Source organism: Peromyscus leucopus, chromosome 4 (genome assembly GCF_004664715.2).
Source record: "Peromyscus leucopus breed LL Stock chromosome 4, UCI_PerLeu_2.1, whole genome shotgun sequence".
In the NCBI taxonomy this organism is placed as follows: domain Eukaryota; kingdom Metazoa; phylum Chordata; class Mammalia; order Rodentia; family Cricetidae; genus Peromyscus; species Peromyscus leucopus.
The window spans coordinates 61431037-61447097 of NC_051066.1; the positions used below are offsets into that span (position 1 = coordinate 61431037).

The window sequence follows — 16061 nt, forward strand, 5'->3', positions numbered from 1 at the left end:
ATGGAAACATGAGGGAAAGGGATGGTCAAGTTGGGGGAAGGACAGAGAGGGAGAGCAATGAAAGAGATATCTTGATAGGGGGAGACATCATGGGGTTAGGAAGAAACCTGGTGCTAGGGAAATTCCCAGGAATCCACAAGGATGGCCCCAGCTAAGACTCCTAACAGTAGTGGAGAGAGTGTCTGAACTGGCCTTTTCCTGTAATCAGATTAGTGAATACTCGGTCATCATAGAGCCTTCATCCAGTAACTGATGGAAGCAGATGCAGAGATCCACAGCCAAACACTGGGCCGAGCTCCTGGAGTCCAGTCGAAGAGAGGGAGGAGGGATTGTATGAACAAGTAGGGGGTCATCAAGATCATGAAATCCACAGAGCAACTGGCCTGAGCTAGTGGGAGCTCACAGACGCTGGACTGACAGGTGGGGAGCCTTCATGGGATAGAACTACGCCCTCTGAATGCGGGTGACAGTTGTATGGCTTGATCTGTTTGTGGGGCTCCTGGTAGTGGGACCAGGATTTATCCCTGGTGCATGGACTGGCTTTTTGGAGCCCATTCCCTATAGTGGGAACCCTTGCTCAGCCTTGATGTAGAGGGGAGGGCCTTGGTCCTGCCTCAACTTGATATGCCAGGCTTTGTTGACTCCCCATGGGAGGCCTTACCATCTCTGAGGAGTGGATTGGGGGTGAGATGGGGGAAGCAGGAGGAGGAGAGGGAGGGGGAACTGTGGTTGGTATGTAAAATGGAAAAAAATTAAAATAAAAAAGTAAGTGACTGATAATGAACTTGTCCTACCAAGATGGGAGATTTGGCTATTAGAAGTACTGACACTCTGGTTTAGAGAGAGAAGAAATTGCTTCATGACAAATTACCCCTGCTTCCAAGATTCAGATTTCATTTTCTCCTTCATACTGGTTTTGAGCTGGAAAACTTCACCTGTTTCTCATGAGCACCCCCATCCTAAGCTAAGAGACACCCCACCAGGGATGTCTCTAGAGCGAACATTCTGATGCCGATGTCTGATTCTTTGTCTCAGGCATTGTCTAATAGGAATATTAGACAGGCCACAAATGTGATTTTAGTTTTGTAAGCAGTCCATGAGGAAAAAAGGAGAGAATCCCATTTTAATAATGTTTCCTTTATCTTAGTATATCCGGATTATTATTTTAACAGGTAACTGTTGTGAGCTGTAGTGGGTAGCCATTCCAGCTTTGATCTGGAAGTTCCAACCCCCATTGAGGCTTTGGTAACTGTCACACCTACAAGGCAGGGCAGAGCGAGGACCCTGAAGACCTGAGATCTGGATGCTCTGGCTCTCTTGGTTCCTGGACCCTGGACGCTGGAGGTAGACCAAGCAGAGTTCTCCAGAGAACATCACCGGACTGCGCTACACCTTTCCCGGACCCTGTAACCAATTCCTTCACTTGTAAGTTACCCCACAAAATAAACTTCCCTTTTAACTACGTGGAGCGGCCTTAATAATTTCACCAATAGTGAGCTGTGCAACAAAATCCTCATAAGGTTCCTCTGCCTTTTGTCTCACATTGACCGTCCCAGGGAGTTTTGGATCTAAAGAAGGAAGGTGTTCCATGCTCCCAAACCTATTGCAGACATTACTATTAACACCCCCTTGTCCAGCTTTAAATATTCTGATACTGCAATGTGTGTTCCCATACCCATCAGCATTTCGAAAGTTAAGGTATCTCCCTTTTTTCTTCCTAATCTTTCAGCCGAACTAGCAGCCTCCTTTTTAGCCAGTTCTTCATATTCTACTTTCCATGAAGAGGAAGTTCCCTCCTGTTAAGCAAGCTCTCACCACCTAAAGCTAGTCCTATGGTGCCGTCCATCTACCTGTGAGCCCCTCTACCAAAGTGACTGTGTAAGGGGACGTGGGACCAGTCTGCTGTGGCCTGTTTTATTTCTTTCAAGAGTTTATAAGGAATAGGTTCCCAAGTTGAACTGTTCCCATTCACTATCACAGGGAATCAGGACAACTGTTCACCCAACTGGTGAGCCTCCTGGAGAGCACCTCAGAATCCAGTTGCAGGAGAAGGGAGCCTAAATCTTCTGGGAGCCCGATAAGATTTAAATAAAGAGGCCCCCAAAGAAGGCCAATCTGGATTACAATACTTTGTAGCTTCCTCCTCAAGGTCAAAGGTATCCCCAGGATCTGAAAGGTCTTCTGGCTCATTTTCCTCCAGATCATCTTCTTCTTCCTCCATGAGCTTACTGTCTTGTAAAGGGAACAGTTTGAGCTGAGATCCTTTTAGAGAACTCCACAAAACTTCCTCTTTTTGATCCTCAGTTTAATATGCGGGTGCCAAAGTGACTTCCCCCTTCACTGGGGTCACAGAACCATGAACCAAATCTCACAAAGTAAATGCAGTAATAGGCATTTCAGTTTCCCCACATTCTGAGAACCAAGTTTTAAGGTCATTGCCTACTCACCCCTAGACATTGGAGTCAAATGTTCCCTCTATAGGAAACTAAGGACAAACTTTCTGAATAAATTGTAAAAACTCCATGCCCTGACTAAAAGAAACTTTTAAACCTTCTGCTTTAACTATATGCTTAATAATATCTGCATAAAGAGCAAGTTCTTTTGAACCATGCTGTCAATTTCTGTTGGAACAGAGCACTCCTCAAGTTTTCTGATAACCTGTCCCTCCCTAAACCAGGAGCTCTCCTTATAGGTCTGTATCACCCTTAGACAGGATCCTATCCCCTTCAGTCCCAATACATACCAACTTCAGGTCCCTCTTCATGGCGCCACTCTGCCAGGGTCCAGTCTAGTCTCCGGTTCAGGTCCTGAGACAGGGAAGGAATGTTGGCCCAAGGAAAACTTCTGGCTACCAAGTGGATTGCACTCAAGTGCCCCGAATAGCTCAGGCCATCTTTAAGTATAAATATACTTAAACAGTTTTTCTTACCAGGGTTACACAAACAGCTTTATTATTAGCTTTTATTTTTGACTTTAAGAAATATATCACAACTTAAGGAATACATTGTGTTCATTATGAAAACTCCCATTGTTCCCTTTTATGCTTCCCCAAATACATCTTCCCACCCCCCTGCATAACCTTATTCTAGACATAGAGTTCAGCATTTTTGCAGGCTTAACTAAATATCAAGCCAGACACATATTGCTCTCGTAGCACTTATATCAGCTGGCAGCCACTTGCGGTTACAAAGTTAAAAAGTACTAGATATGGGCACAATGCTTTAGGACAATATTCAAGCCCAGACAATTCTTTCATGTATACAAGATATATTTTTGTACATTTTCCTTTTCTACAAGAGAGTCCCGTGTCTTAATCTCTCTGTAAAAGGCACACCTTGATAAAGCACTCATTCCCATCTCACTCTACCATACTTTTTCCACCAATATATGTATGGTAAAGATGGAGCTATCCATTCCTCCATCCCACATTTTGCATTGTCTCTTTTCCTCCTGGAGCATACCAGATTCTACCAATGAGTCCATGCTTGGTGTCCAGGGAACTTACTCTCAACAGTCAGCACTATATGTATTTCTAGGGCTTTTTCCCTGTTCTGTGTATGCATGCCCTACTCTCCTTTGCAGAACTGTGAGATATGGTTAATGTTCCAAGTGTTGTTTTCTCATATGTACCTAACTATCTCCATTGAGTCAGAAAAGTTCTCAGGGTTGGGAGTTGTAGTTAGTAATTCCAGATAAGAGATTTAAGAAGCATTAACCCCCCTGCTGATTCTTAGGGGAAAATATTTTAAAAGGAACAGAATTTCCAGGGAAAATTACAGCTATTACATATGTGACTGACAAAGGAAAACTAAAAACCACCCAATGAATCACCAATATATTGAGAGAGAAAAATGCCTGCAAGCTGCATGAATTTTGCAAATTCCTACTCTGTCCTACAGACTACTGGTCCTTGCCAAGTGAGATTCCATTTCCACAGGTGCCTTGCCCTGAGGAAACCCATTGGACAGGTAGTCATCTGCTGATCCAAGACTAGGCTGCTCAGCTCCCAACAGGTAACCTGTATAAAAATTTCAAATGAGATATAGTCACATTCTTTTTCTTACTTGGTGTCCTTGATACTCAGCGTATGTTTTTCCCTCACAGACCACCCTGTTGGCTAGGTCACATTTCCGTGGCTCATGGCTATGTGCAGGGAGAGCTACGGTGCCACAGAGTACAGGGATAACTCTTCCAAAGTATGTTATTTGAGGTGAAATGACTATTTTTGACTTTATCTAACTTTATACCCATATTAATTAGCATATATTAGTTGTACAAGGTAAGGAATTTCACATTGGTCTTTCCATATGTGCATACAGTCTACTAATGTACTGTGATTACATTCACCCCTCTACTATTTCTCTGTATTCCTCCTCCTCTTCCCTTTTACATCCCTAATAGTTTTCCTCTCACTTCCAAACCCTGCTCCTTGCCTAAATCTCACTTATGGGAGAAAACACCATGTTGGTCTTCATGGGACTGGCTTATTATTCTCGACACGATGATGTCAAGTTCCATGCATTTAGCTGCAAAAGATAGAATTTAATTCTTTATGGTTGAATAAAACTCCATTGTGGTCGTATACTGTATTTCTTTGTCTATTCTTCTGATGATGGGTATCTGTCTGATCCCATACCTTGGCAATTTTGAGTGCTGCAGCATGGCCTTGACTGACTGCAGCCTGGTGACATGTTATGCTCTTTTTTCTCTGTCCCTGTAACTTGGTCCAAAGACCTTCAGCATTTTCTGAACTTGCTGACACTTTACTCTCACATTCTCACTGACTTCTAATACCACTCCCAGGAGGTAGAACTGTCTCTAAAATGATTTCCATCTTATAGATGAGGAAACTGAGTCTTGTAAGGGTTGGACTTTCAAGACTTCAAGTAGCAGCCCCTGGGGTCCAACTCCTCTGCTTCGAACTCTGCTTTGCTGGCAGCCATATGATGGGAGGTGTAGGGCTGCCCAGACTGGAATGAGAATGGGCTGTCAGGGGCAAGAGTGAATATCTGGTCACCTGAGGTGTACAGGAGGTTCTAGGGTGGCCTTCAGGGGCCAGTGGAGGAGATGTTCACACTGGATGGAGGTGGGAAGGCAGGCTGAAGACACTTTGTGCAGCTCTGAGAATGCAGCATGCTCTCCTTTCCTAGGGGGAAAAGGGGCATGCACTGTTGTCCCCAGGGCTGGCAGGCTAGGATTTCCTCCTTTAGCTGTGTAAGGCTAGCCTTCCCCCAGGCTTGGTCCCCTTGTACAGCCCCTGGTGCTGATTGCGTTGATCTTCTCCCCTGGAGGACCCAGCCCCACATCCTCCCATTGTCAGAGCTGATAGAGTGCCTCATTAATTTAGACGCGTGTAAATATTTTTGGAAACATTGCTTTGCTGTCCTGAAGGTTGATAGGGCTGAGTATGAGCTGGCTGGGGTCTCATCCGCCTTTTCCTGACCTCCTTCCTGCTTCTGTTGTTTCCTGTCCTCTGCCTCTTGCCCAAATCCCTCATCACAGCCAGACAAAGGCCAGGGGGCTGTGGGGAGAAAGGCTTCCTCTTCAGGCCTTCTTGGGGTGGGAGGGGCAGACTGGGTGGCAGGGAGCACTGGGCAAAGCCCTTTCCCTCCCTGGGCCTTGCCTTCCTCCCCAGTGGACCCCGGTGTGTGGAATAGCTTAGTTGCCACAACCTTTCACCATCAAAGGCCACTTTGCTTGCTTTCCTGTTCTCCCCCCGGTGAGCACTCTTTGGGGAAGGATTCTGTTTGTATAACCCACACCGTTTATTAAATAATAATGATTCTGTCGTCTCAGTTTTTATTCAACAAAGGCCTGCTGAGCAGCAGGAGACGAACCAGAGCCACCACGTGGACTTGCTGAAACCCAGGCTTGAGCTGCTGGTGCTTGACATTTAGAGGTTTGTTTTGTGAAGGAAGCAGGGGCTGTACCATTTCCCAAAGTATTTTCTGAAATGCTGATGCTGGCCTCACGATACTACCCTCTCCCCCCATTACTCTCTTCTATGTCCTGTGACCCCAACTTGGGAACCAAAGGCCTCCGTGAATTCAGGAGGCTTCCCCGGTCCGGGTTCCAGGAGCTCAGTCCTCACACATGGCCATCCTGTGGAAGGCCCTTGCTTCCTTCTGAGGTTATCCACAGGGTGGTAGTCTGACCCATATGGGTTTGTCAGAGTTGTCATATATGGGGTCCTGTGGGGGAGAGGGGCACCAGGGCAGGGATGGCTGAGTAAGAGCACAAGTGGGGTGGGCAGAGAGACTAGGAAAGACTCCCAGATTCCTGCCGATGCCATTTTAATCCATCACACAGGGCTCGGTGACATGCTTGTCATTCGGTGACTGAGAGATGCCTTCACTGTCCCCCTTTGACCTTGCTGGCAAGAAACCTACTCTACCAACCACTGTTGGAGGTGTTGCCACAGTCCCCAGAATCACAGGAAAATAGACCTGACTGGCTCCTGTGTCTTCATGACGAGACAGAGAAACTTGTTTAGGCTACAAAGCAAGCTGAGCATTCAGGCTGAAGCTGGGATCTCAGAGACCTCATGAGGCCTCCACAGGCTACGCTCTCTTGAGCTGCCGGTTGCCGTGTGTTCTCTGCAGGCTGGCCCAGCTTACCTCCCTTTGTGGTGCTCATCAGACTCCCACTGCATGGTCTTTACTCACCCCTCACTCCCTCACCTCTAGCAAGTGCAGGGGATCAGAGACATGGTCTGAATTGTGCTCAGAGCCTCCCACGCATGCAGTCTGCCACTTGCTGAATTAATAGGCAAGAGGGGATTGGAGCTCATCATGCTGGGTCTCAGGCTGGTGCACTGTTTCTGTCTTTGCCGTCCTGGAGCCCAGGGAGCCTGGAGAGTTTGGAATAAGGTCAAGAAGTTGGAAATAGTACCAAATGGTGGAATGAGATGGGGCAGGAGCTGTTGTCAGCAGGGGTGGGGTGGGTTGGGGGGGATTTGGCTTTAATTGCTGCAGTGGACCATTTGGTTTTGGTCAGATAAGGCGTGGGGCTGGGGTGGTACTGCTGTTCTGTGGCGGAAGACAGTAACGGAGCAATATAGGACCCAGGTGGGTAGCCAAGTTTCAAGTTTCAGCTGGGTCCGCGCCCCCTCCCCTCAGACAACAAGCCAGCTGTGAGGGACACAGCTGTGACTGACTCTTGGGAGGGGAGAGAGAGAGAGAGAGAGAGAGAGAGAGAGAGAGAGAGAGAGAGAGAGAGAGAGAGAGAGAGAGAAGCCCTGTTGCCCTGGGTGAGTTCCCAAGCTGTGGAGTTCAAAGCAGACCTGTGAAGTCAGAGGCAGGAGCAGCGAGCTGGGAGGGAGGGGGTGAGAAGTCAGTGAGGGACAAAGGAAGGCTATCCTTCCACTTTGATGTCCCAGCGCGGAGCTGGAGCCAGGTCTGGGTGGGGTCCCAGCAGATGGCTTCAGCTTTCCTCCTCAACTCAAAGCTTTAGAGAGAGCCAGTTAAGCACACTTTCCTGTCCTTTGGCCAGGATGTTTTTCTAGGTCCCTGATCCTACGACATGACTGCGTGAGTCCAGGGCACATACAACCTCACTACATACACATAAGCAACTCTTCTGTATGCAGAAGTGTGTATCCAGTGCGCATTCCTACCCCACTACATACAAGAAATCACATTCCCCTACACACGTAGATGTGTATGCCTATTGCATGTGCAAGTAAGCACGCCCCTGTGAACACATGAGCTCATACACTCAGTGCCATTCACATCTGTAGTCTGTTCACAAGTACCCCTAGACATCACATTTAAGTGGCCTCACACTAAGTGCACATGACACTGTTCGTCACAGTGCAGGGCCAAGGCTCTCTCTGTTTTCTGTGTCAGGAGTCAGTCTGTGGGCAAGGTTGAGGAGGACTTCCGAACCCCTGACCCTAGAATTCTCACTCTCTCAGCAGTGTTCACTCTTTTCAAAGAGCGTGGAACAGGTCCAAGGCACTTTTCTGCCAAGAGGTGTTTCTCTTTGACTCGTCACAATACCTGGCAGAAATTACCCAGGAGAGAGAAGTCCCCTAGGAAACCTGCTCATTTCTCTCCCCAGTTAGCTAGCCCTGGGAACTCTGGCCAACAAATCCTGTCTTAGCTTTTGCTTTACCAGATGGCTGCAAGTAGATTATTTTGGGTTAGTTTTGCAAAAAGTTGCCCTTGCTGTTATAGTAGAATGGCCCTGGGGTGAAGACTCAAGTTGTTATCACCCCTAAGCACATTCCTAATGCTTTAATTCAACAGACATTTATTAGCGGCTAAGCAGAGAGGTTGGATGACGACAGCTAACTGTCCAGGCTGGGGTATGTGTAGTTTATGGGTAGCCTCTGAGTCCTGGAGCACATAAGGTTCAGTTCTGATTACCAATCTTGCATCTTCTATAATGGATAGTGAAATGGGAGACAGGGATGGATCAGCTCCAAGCTGGGTGAGGAATGAGCCTGACCATCAGTGTTGGGATCACTTAGGCCACCTGGCTCCAGCTGGCTCTAGGCTGGGGGTTGGGTTTTATCAGTACTCCACCATTCCAGGCAGAGATCATTAGCCCCTGCCCTGTTCCTGGCTCCCAACTCCCTCCCCTTTTAGAGAATTAAAGAAATGCATCCATATTCTCTCTCATGGAGAATGCTGGACTTGCATCCGGCTTGGAATCCAAGCAGGACAGCTGGGAGAGGTAGACAAGAAGTTGATTTCAAGGATATTGAATGCCTCCATGCTTCCCTCCCTCTGTGTCCTCAGTTGCCTAGGGCTGCTTCTGGTTCTTTCTGAAAGCGAGAAGGAAATATGTATATGACTGCTAGTGATGTCAGAATTATTCTTTCTCCTGGAATGACTACAGCAGGGGTCTTTACTCTCTATCCTGATCTGACTTGAGAAAATCGCCCCCCCCCATAACCCTTAGGTCCCTCCTGATAGGCAAATAGATCTGAAGTGGCTGAAGGTTAACTATTTCTACTCAGTCACACGCCATTCTGCCACCTGTTCAGAAAAAGCAAGTGGGCCTGTGTCCTGTGAGGCTGATGAAGCCCCAGATCCAGGCCAAACTGAGTGTGATGACTACCATTCTGTCAAACGTCAAGGTTCTGGAGGCAGTCTTGTTATCTTTTCTTTTTCTTTTTTTTTAATTTAATTAATTTTTTTTTTTACAGACAGTTGTGAGCTGCCATGTGGTTATCTTTTCAATTAGCACAGCCAACCAGGTGTTTTCTCTGTCAATGGCAGATACATAAATTACAGCCATCTTAGCATCCTGCATATCTCTATAATGCTTAACATGTGACAATTCCACTTTTAAAGGTCGAAGGCCTTTCTTTAGTAGGTGGGTGAGCTGGTTGCTTTACCTCCCTTGTGTCTCAGTTTTCTCATCTTTCAGCTAAGGCTAAATGAGAGCATGTATTTCCTGAGGCCTGTGTGAGTGTGAGTTTGCTTGTGTGTGGGTGGTATATGTGCATGTGCATAATTGTGTGTGTGTGTGTGTGTGTGTGTGTGTGTGTGTGATGCATGTGTATGTACATATGTGTGTGCCAGTGTGCTCATCTGTGCATACTGAGGCCAGAGTTTGATGTTACAATGGTTTTCTCAATAGTTTCTCCACTTTATCTTTTGATTAGGGTTTATCATTGAACTTAGACCTGACTCCTTTGGATAGACTGACTGGCTAGTGAGGCCCCAGGATCTCCCTGTCTCTGCTCCACCTAGTACTGATTTACAGATTCCTGTTGTCTTTCCTGCTTTTATGGGGATGCTGGTGATTGCTGGGGATATGAACTTGGGCCCCATGCAGTCTCCCCAGCCTACTCCTCACATTGTTTTGATGAGTGAAAGAGACAATAAAACACAGAAGAATGCCTGGCACTCAGTGGGTGAACAATGTATAGTGCTCATGAGACCTATATAAGCCTGTAATTATTGCTGCTTGTAGCTAAAGGTCAAGAGAGGACCCTAGGACTTTTCTTATCTTTTTCCCGTTCATCTTTCCGGTGTTTCTCCCTTGCATTCTAAGACTCTGGCCATGGTTGTTTTCACTTTTTCTTTCTTTGCATTTTATCTTCTGGCTTCCTTGTCTGTATATCTTCTTTGTGCTTCTTCTACTTCCCATTCTCAGGAAGCTCCTCCTACTCAAAACCTACCAACTGGAGATGCTAGGATCTGTTTTATTGGTCTTGTTTTATGTCTTGATATGGGTGTTAATGGGTTCGAACTAATGCATCTTCAGTTTCTGCCTCTCAAGTGCTGGGATTATAGGCATGTACCACCATGCCTGGGCCCTAGTCTACCTTTCTTAAAAAATGGAACTAATTCCCATGATAATCAATCTGCAAAGTTCTGATAAACATTCAGAATTAGACATTGTCTTGAAAAATATCAAGGTATGGTTAACACTGGTCCACATTACGGCAGAGACCAGATATCAGAACTGAGGAGGCCTCCTGTCTTACTTTATTTTATTTGAGACAAAGTCTTACTGTGTTATTCCTGAACTTTTGGATGCAAGTGATCCTCCGCCTCAGCTCTAAAGTAGATGGAACTACAGCAGGCCCGCACATTGTCTGCCCAGTTTCCTCTGACAGACAGACTCCAGTTTGTCAGTCTAACTCTGTTATCACAAACTTTGCCCAGACACACGCTTCGTTTGTTCATGCAGGTATCTGAATTTGGAGTCTCGACTTGAAGATCCCCGTGGGATCTTTACTGACAAACCCTCCATCCAGGAACTGGCTGTCAGCCTTGTAAGTCCTTTGCCATGGAGAGCTACCATTTACCAAGTTTTGGCCCATTTCATTCTAGCCCAACTTTCCCCCTCCCTCCCTCCCTCCTTCCCTCCCTCCCACATCTGCTCTCTCCCTCCCCCTTTCTCCTTTCCTGTCTTCCAACCCCCAACCCCAATGTGGGGAGAGTTGGAATCCAGGGTCTCACACTCTACTCTTAAGCTAAGCTTGTAATCTTCCTGGCCAAATTCAGGTAGCTTCCCTCACTCTTGGGGGGTGAGGTAGAAAGGATGCTCTTAAAAAAAAAAATCTTATCTTGTGCATCCTTCCTCTTCCTGAAGAGGTCCTGGTGAAGGAGCCAGATGGTTGGTGACTACAACATCTGCTCAGGGGCTGTTTCTTTTTCTGTGTCCTCCTCTAACTCAACTTCCTGACCCTGTGTGGTGTTATGAAACCTCCGCAACCATGGATATTGGTAAGAACCCGAGGACTGAGCCGAGTTGGTGTTCTTACCACATAGTAATCAGCACATTTATTCTTCTCTTTTTCTGACTCCTTTCCTAATTAGTCCATTTACTTATTCAGCCAATAATCAGAGACCCCTGATGACTTGCTAGAACTGTGTTCCATGTGTGCTTAGAGAAGAAGGAGAAATAAACAACCAAGCACAACAAAATTTATCCCATGACCTTTGGTAAGACACTTACCCTAAGCCTCAATTTCCCCATAGAGTTCATGATTTGGCCAGCAGCCATTTTGTCCCGATTTCCTTCAACTTGTGACTCTGTCATGAACGTTCTATCACCTCCATCCGCAAATTACAAACTGTGGTCTGCCAGCAGTTTATAAACTGTAGAGAAATTTCACTATGCTTTTGTCTGCAAAATACCAAAGTTCTCAGTAAGAGGGTTGGAGCCAAGGCGTAGAGAGGAATGAAGGAAGTGCAGAGAGAGAGTCCCAGTGTCTCATCTGGGTGGGGGTGGGGTGGGAGTGCAGGGTCACCAGGGACCGTCCAGATGCTGGGACCCCCCTGTGAAATATCACACCCTCTCTGCCCCATGCTTGTCCCGGATTCAGGTCAAACTGGATTTCAATCTGCATAATTTGTCCCAGTTAGAAGGGCTGGGAGAGGGTGAGAACAGGGGGTGCATGCTGGCTACCCTGAAAGGTGGGCATGGGGGGGGGAATAGGAAACCAGAGTAAAGGGTGGAGGTTGGTGGCAGCTAGAGAGAGGAGGTGGGGCCAGGAGGAGCAGCAGGCTTGCAAAGCACAGATAATTGTCAGCCCAGCACAGTAGGGGTCAATTTAGTCTACTTATCCAGTGGCAAGAAGAAAAAAAAAAAAAAGTGGGCTGTAACTTAAAGATCTTAAGACTCACTAGAAAGGGAGGGGTTGTCCTGGAGGTGGGAGGAGGGAGTGTGGAGTTTAGGAGACAGGGACTCAGGAGGGCGCAAGGAAGTGTCTTAGCAGAGCTGGGGTGGGACAGGGAAGGTACAGAGGAGCTGCCGGAGAAGCACATCCTGCTGGGTCTGAGTTTCCAGAGGGGCTTGTTCTGCATGCCGGCAAGGGCACCCTCAGACCTTCTCTTACCGTGAGGGCACTAGCTGAGTTGGTGATTCAGCTCTGGAGCTGGTGACCCTGGGACCCGCTGCCTACCTTCACTCCATCCACCAGTATGGAAGATGAGAGTTACAGCTACTATGGGGCCGACAACCAGTCTGAATGTGAGTACGAAGACTGGCAGTCCTCCGGGGCTCTCATCCCTGCCATCTACATCCTGGTCTTCCTTCTAGGCACCACCGGCAATGGCCTGGTGCTCTGGACCGTGTTTCGGAACAGCCGGGAAAAGAGACGCTCCGCTGACATCTTCATTGCCAGCCTGGCAGTGGCTGACCTGACCTTTGTGGTGACTTTGCCACTGTGGGCCACCTATACCTACCGGGGATTTGACTGGCCCTTTGGAAGCTTCGCTTGCAAGCTCAGCAGCTACCTCATCTTCGTCAACATGTATGCCAGTGTCTTTTGCCTCACCGGCCTCAGCTTCGACCGATACCTGGCTATTGTCAGGCCAGTGGCCAATGCTCGACTTAGGCTGAGGGTCAGCGGGGCTGTGGCCACAGCGGTCCTCTGGGTGCTGGCTGCCCTTTTGGCTGTGCCTGTGATGGTGTTCCGTTCCACCGCTAACATGGAAAACAGCACCAAGGTCCAGTGCTATATGGACTACTCCATGGTGGCTACCTCAAACTCAGAGTGGGCCTGGGAGGTGGGCCTTGGGGTGTCATCTACTGCCGTAGGCTTTGTGGTGCCCTTCACCATCATGCTGACGTGTTACTTCTTCATTGCCCAAACCATCGCTGGCCATTTCCGTAAGGAGCGCATTGAGGGCTTGCGGAAGCGGCGCCGGCTGCTCAGCATCATCGTGGTACTGGTGGTGACTTTCGCCCTGTGCTGGATGCCCTACCACCTGGTGAAGACGCTCTACATGCTGGGGAACTTGCTGCACTGGCCCTGTGACTTTGACAGCTTCCTCATGAATGTCTTTCCCTATTGCACGTGCATCAGCTACGTCAACAGCTGCCTCAATCCTTTTCTCTACGCCTTTTTTGACCCTCGATTTCGCCAAGCCTGCACATCCATGCTCTGCTGTGATCAGAGCAGGTGCAAAGGCACCTCTCACAGCAGCAGCGGGGAGAAGTCAGCCAGTTATTCTTCTGGGCACAGCCAGGGTCCCGGTCCCAACATGGGAAAGGGAGGAGAGCAGATGCATGAGAAATCCATTCCCTATAGTCAAGAGACCCTTGTGGACTAGGGCTGGGGCCAGAGAGAAGCCTGGTGCCTCGGGTCTGACCCAGACTTTACCCTCATGCTCTGAGAACCAGGTAGCACGGCTGTACCTTCTCCCTGATCCCTGGCTCCTTTCCCTGTTCCCTGCCTCCAAGCTCTGCCTTGTCCCCCCTCTTCACAGAAGTTTGTGGTTTAGCAGGAAGAGACGGGAGCCTTGCAAACAGACTTGTCCTCAGCTGTTCAATCTTCCTGAGGCTGACCTTGCACAAGTCTCCTATCCTCTCTAAGCCTCAGTTTCTCTGTTTGTATTAAACGGGGGAAAGTTATATGGACCCTAAAACGTTGATGTATGAGTTCTGGCTTAATTTGTTTCCTTGTTCTCTTTTCTCAGCTCTCTAGCCCGCCTTTCCCTCTCTTCCCTTTTTGTTTTTGCTGCTGCAGAATTCTTTTGCTGTTGCTCACTCACTTTCTAGATCTAACTCTCTCTCTTCTAGAGGATTTCTCCTTCCTCAATCCCTCCTTTACCTTCCTACCCATACTCCCACCCCTCTTTTCCTGCTGGGCTCCTAACTGTTAAGAATGCTGAAGCTTGAAGGATAACCCTTTGAGTCGTCCCCCCCCCCCCGAGAGTCAGCAGGGCAGGGTGGGCTGTGTGTGTAGGCAAAGAATTAGTGTTTCAGTCCCCAGAGCCAGGAGCTCTGGATGGATCTTTCCAAAAGTTGCATCAGTTCACTGTTGGTCCAGACACCAGGGCTAGACTGGTTTTTGAATAGAGATTTCCCTTTGGCAGAATCTCTGTGTTGCTTAGTAGATAATGCATCCTACCAACAAGCCAGCTTTCTTTCCTGCTTGTTTATAATGGACTGTGAGAATTCCAAGGCAAGAGGACTGAGGACGCTGTGGACTGTTCTGTTCCGATGAAGGGGGAGTTGTGAAGGGAAAACAGAGAAAGAGGAGTCAGAGGGGAATCTGTATTTAGTCTGTATGCTGCTTAGCTCCCCTCCCCCAGTCCTCATCCATCCAACTCCTACAGAACTGTGAACTGTAGAGCAGATCTTTCTCCTGTCTCCTTCCTCACCCCACCATCTCCTGAAGTTTTCCATAGCTGTTGGTGCTACTTGGCACCAAGAGTCACTTGGTTGGGTAAGGCTGTTTGCTTTTTGTTTATGTGGGTATATATAAATGTGAGCACGCGTGCGCATACACACACACACACACACACACACACACACACACACACACACACACACGAGTATCATATGAACTTCATGGATGAAGGAACTTAGATGAACCTCCACCCTCCACTTATTTCCCTGCACCTCTGCAGGTCTCGCACTCCACTTGGAGAAGAATGGACATGTGAAGGAAATGTAGAATAGATATGAGTTCACCCCCACTGGATTTGGGGAACTCTGACGGCTGGTCCGTATTGAGGAAAGAAGTCTATGTTTGTGCTAGGCTTTCTGTAGGGAGCTGTTTACTCAGTAGCATCTGGTCCTAAGGCTGGAGAAGTCCAGAGCTGGGTTCCAGCTCCTCTCCCCCAGTTCTACAGTGGGAAGAAGAGACTTATGGATTATAGCACGGCCCTTCTCCCATGTCCCATACCTGCTTTCGAGTTATTTCTCACCACTCTTACTTTCTTCAGGGTCTGTGGTTCTCTTCCTAAGAAGGCCACTTTCTTGCTACAGGATGAAAGATACAGAGTGAGCTTTTGTTTTCCTCCCTAACAGGACGGAGCCTCTTGGCTTACCTTGTGGGTTGGAGGGGGGCGGTAAGGTGGGGGAAAGAGTGACTGGAGCAGTTGTGGGGGTCTCAAGGACAAAATTAATAGCGGGGCCCTTGTGAGCTGGAAATGGGTGTGCATATTCCGGGTTTTGTTCTTGGAGGGCTCTGGAAACCAAGGACAAGACATAAGCCACGGAAACAGGAAGAGCCTGGCTTGATGCAGTTGGACCTTCTCTGGCACAAACCCTGCTCCTGGAGCAGAATGGGGTGGCGGTGGAGAAAACAGCTCCTCTCAGCTGAGTCTCTGCATGCCTCAGGCCAGAAACTTTCACACAGCTACTTTCTCTGCCCAGGGCCACCCTCAAAGCAGCCAGCACAGGCTGCAGGAGGCTTCCAGGAGGCAGGAAACTCAACCATGGCATGGGACAGATAGCAGCAGAGGCTGCCTCTTCTCCCCACCCCCCAACCTCTTCTTCAGAATGTGCTCTATTCTGATCTTGTTAGTCACTGTGGTTCATCAAATAAAACTGTTTTGTGTAGCTTCTGTGTCCAAGCCTCGTCATTTGAAAGTGCCTTGAGAGAAGTGCAGGAGTCTGCAGTTTGTGAATGTTTCAGTAGAGGTGAGAGGGCACAGTGTGTGTGTGTGTGTGTGTGTGTGTGTGTGTGTGTGTGTGTGTCTGCAGTTTGTGAATGTTTCAGTAGAGGTGAGAGGGCTCAGTGTGTGTGTGTGTGTGTGTGTGTGTGTGTGTGTGTGTGAGAGAGAGAGAGAGAGAGAGAGAGAGAGAGAGAGAGAGAGAGAGAGAGAGAGAGAGAGAGGCAAAGAGGGAGAATGGGGTGG

General features: G+C 48.1%; 1 protein-coding gene across 1 annotated transcript; it reads left to right on the forward strand.

Moving 5' to 3' along the window:
- The first annotated feature begins 11921 nt into the window (after window positions 1–11921).
- Window positions 11922–15762, forward strand: Aplnr (apelin receptor). Its single transcript, XM_028894186.2, has one exon. It carries the CDS (start codon window positions 12390–12392, stop codon window positions 13521–13523), a length of 1134 nt encoding a protein of 377 aa, XP_028750019.1. The 5' UTR covers window positions 11922–12389; the 3' UTR covers window positions 13524–15762.
- The last annotated feature ends 299 nt before the right edge of the window (window positions 15763–16061 follow it).

Excerpts from the sequence above, each read along its gene's own strand:
- Aplnr (XM_028894186.2), top strand. The coding sequence starts at position 12,390 with ATGGAAGATGAGAGTTACAGCTACTATGGGGCCGACAACCAGTCTGAA.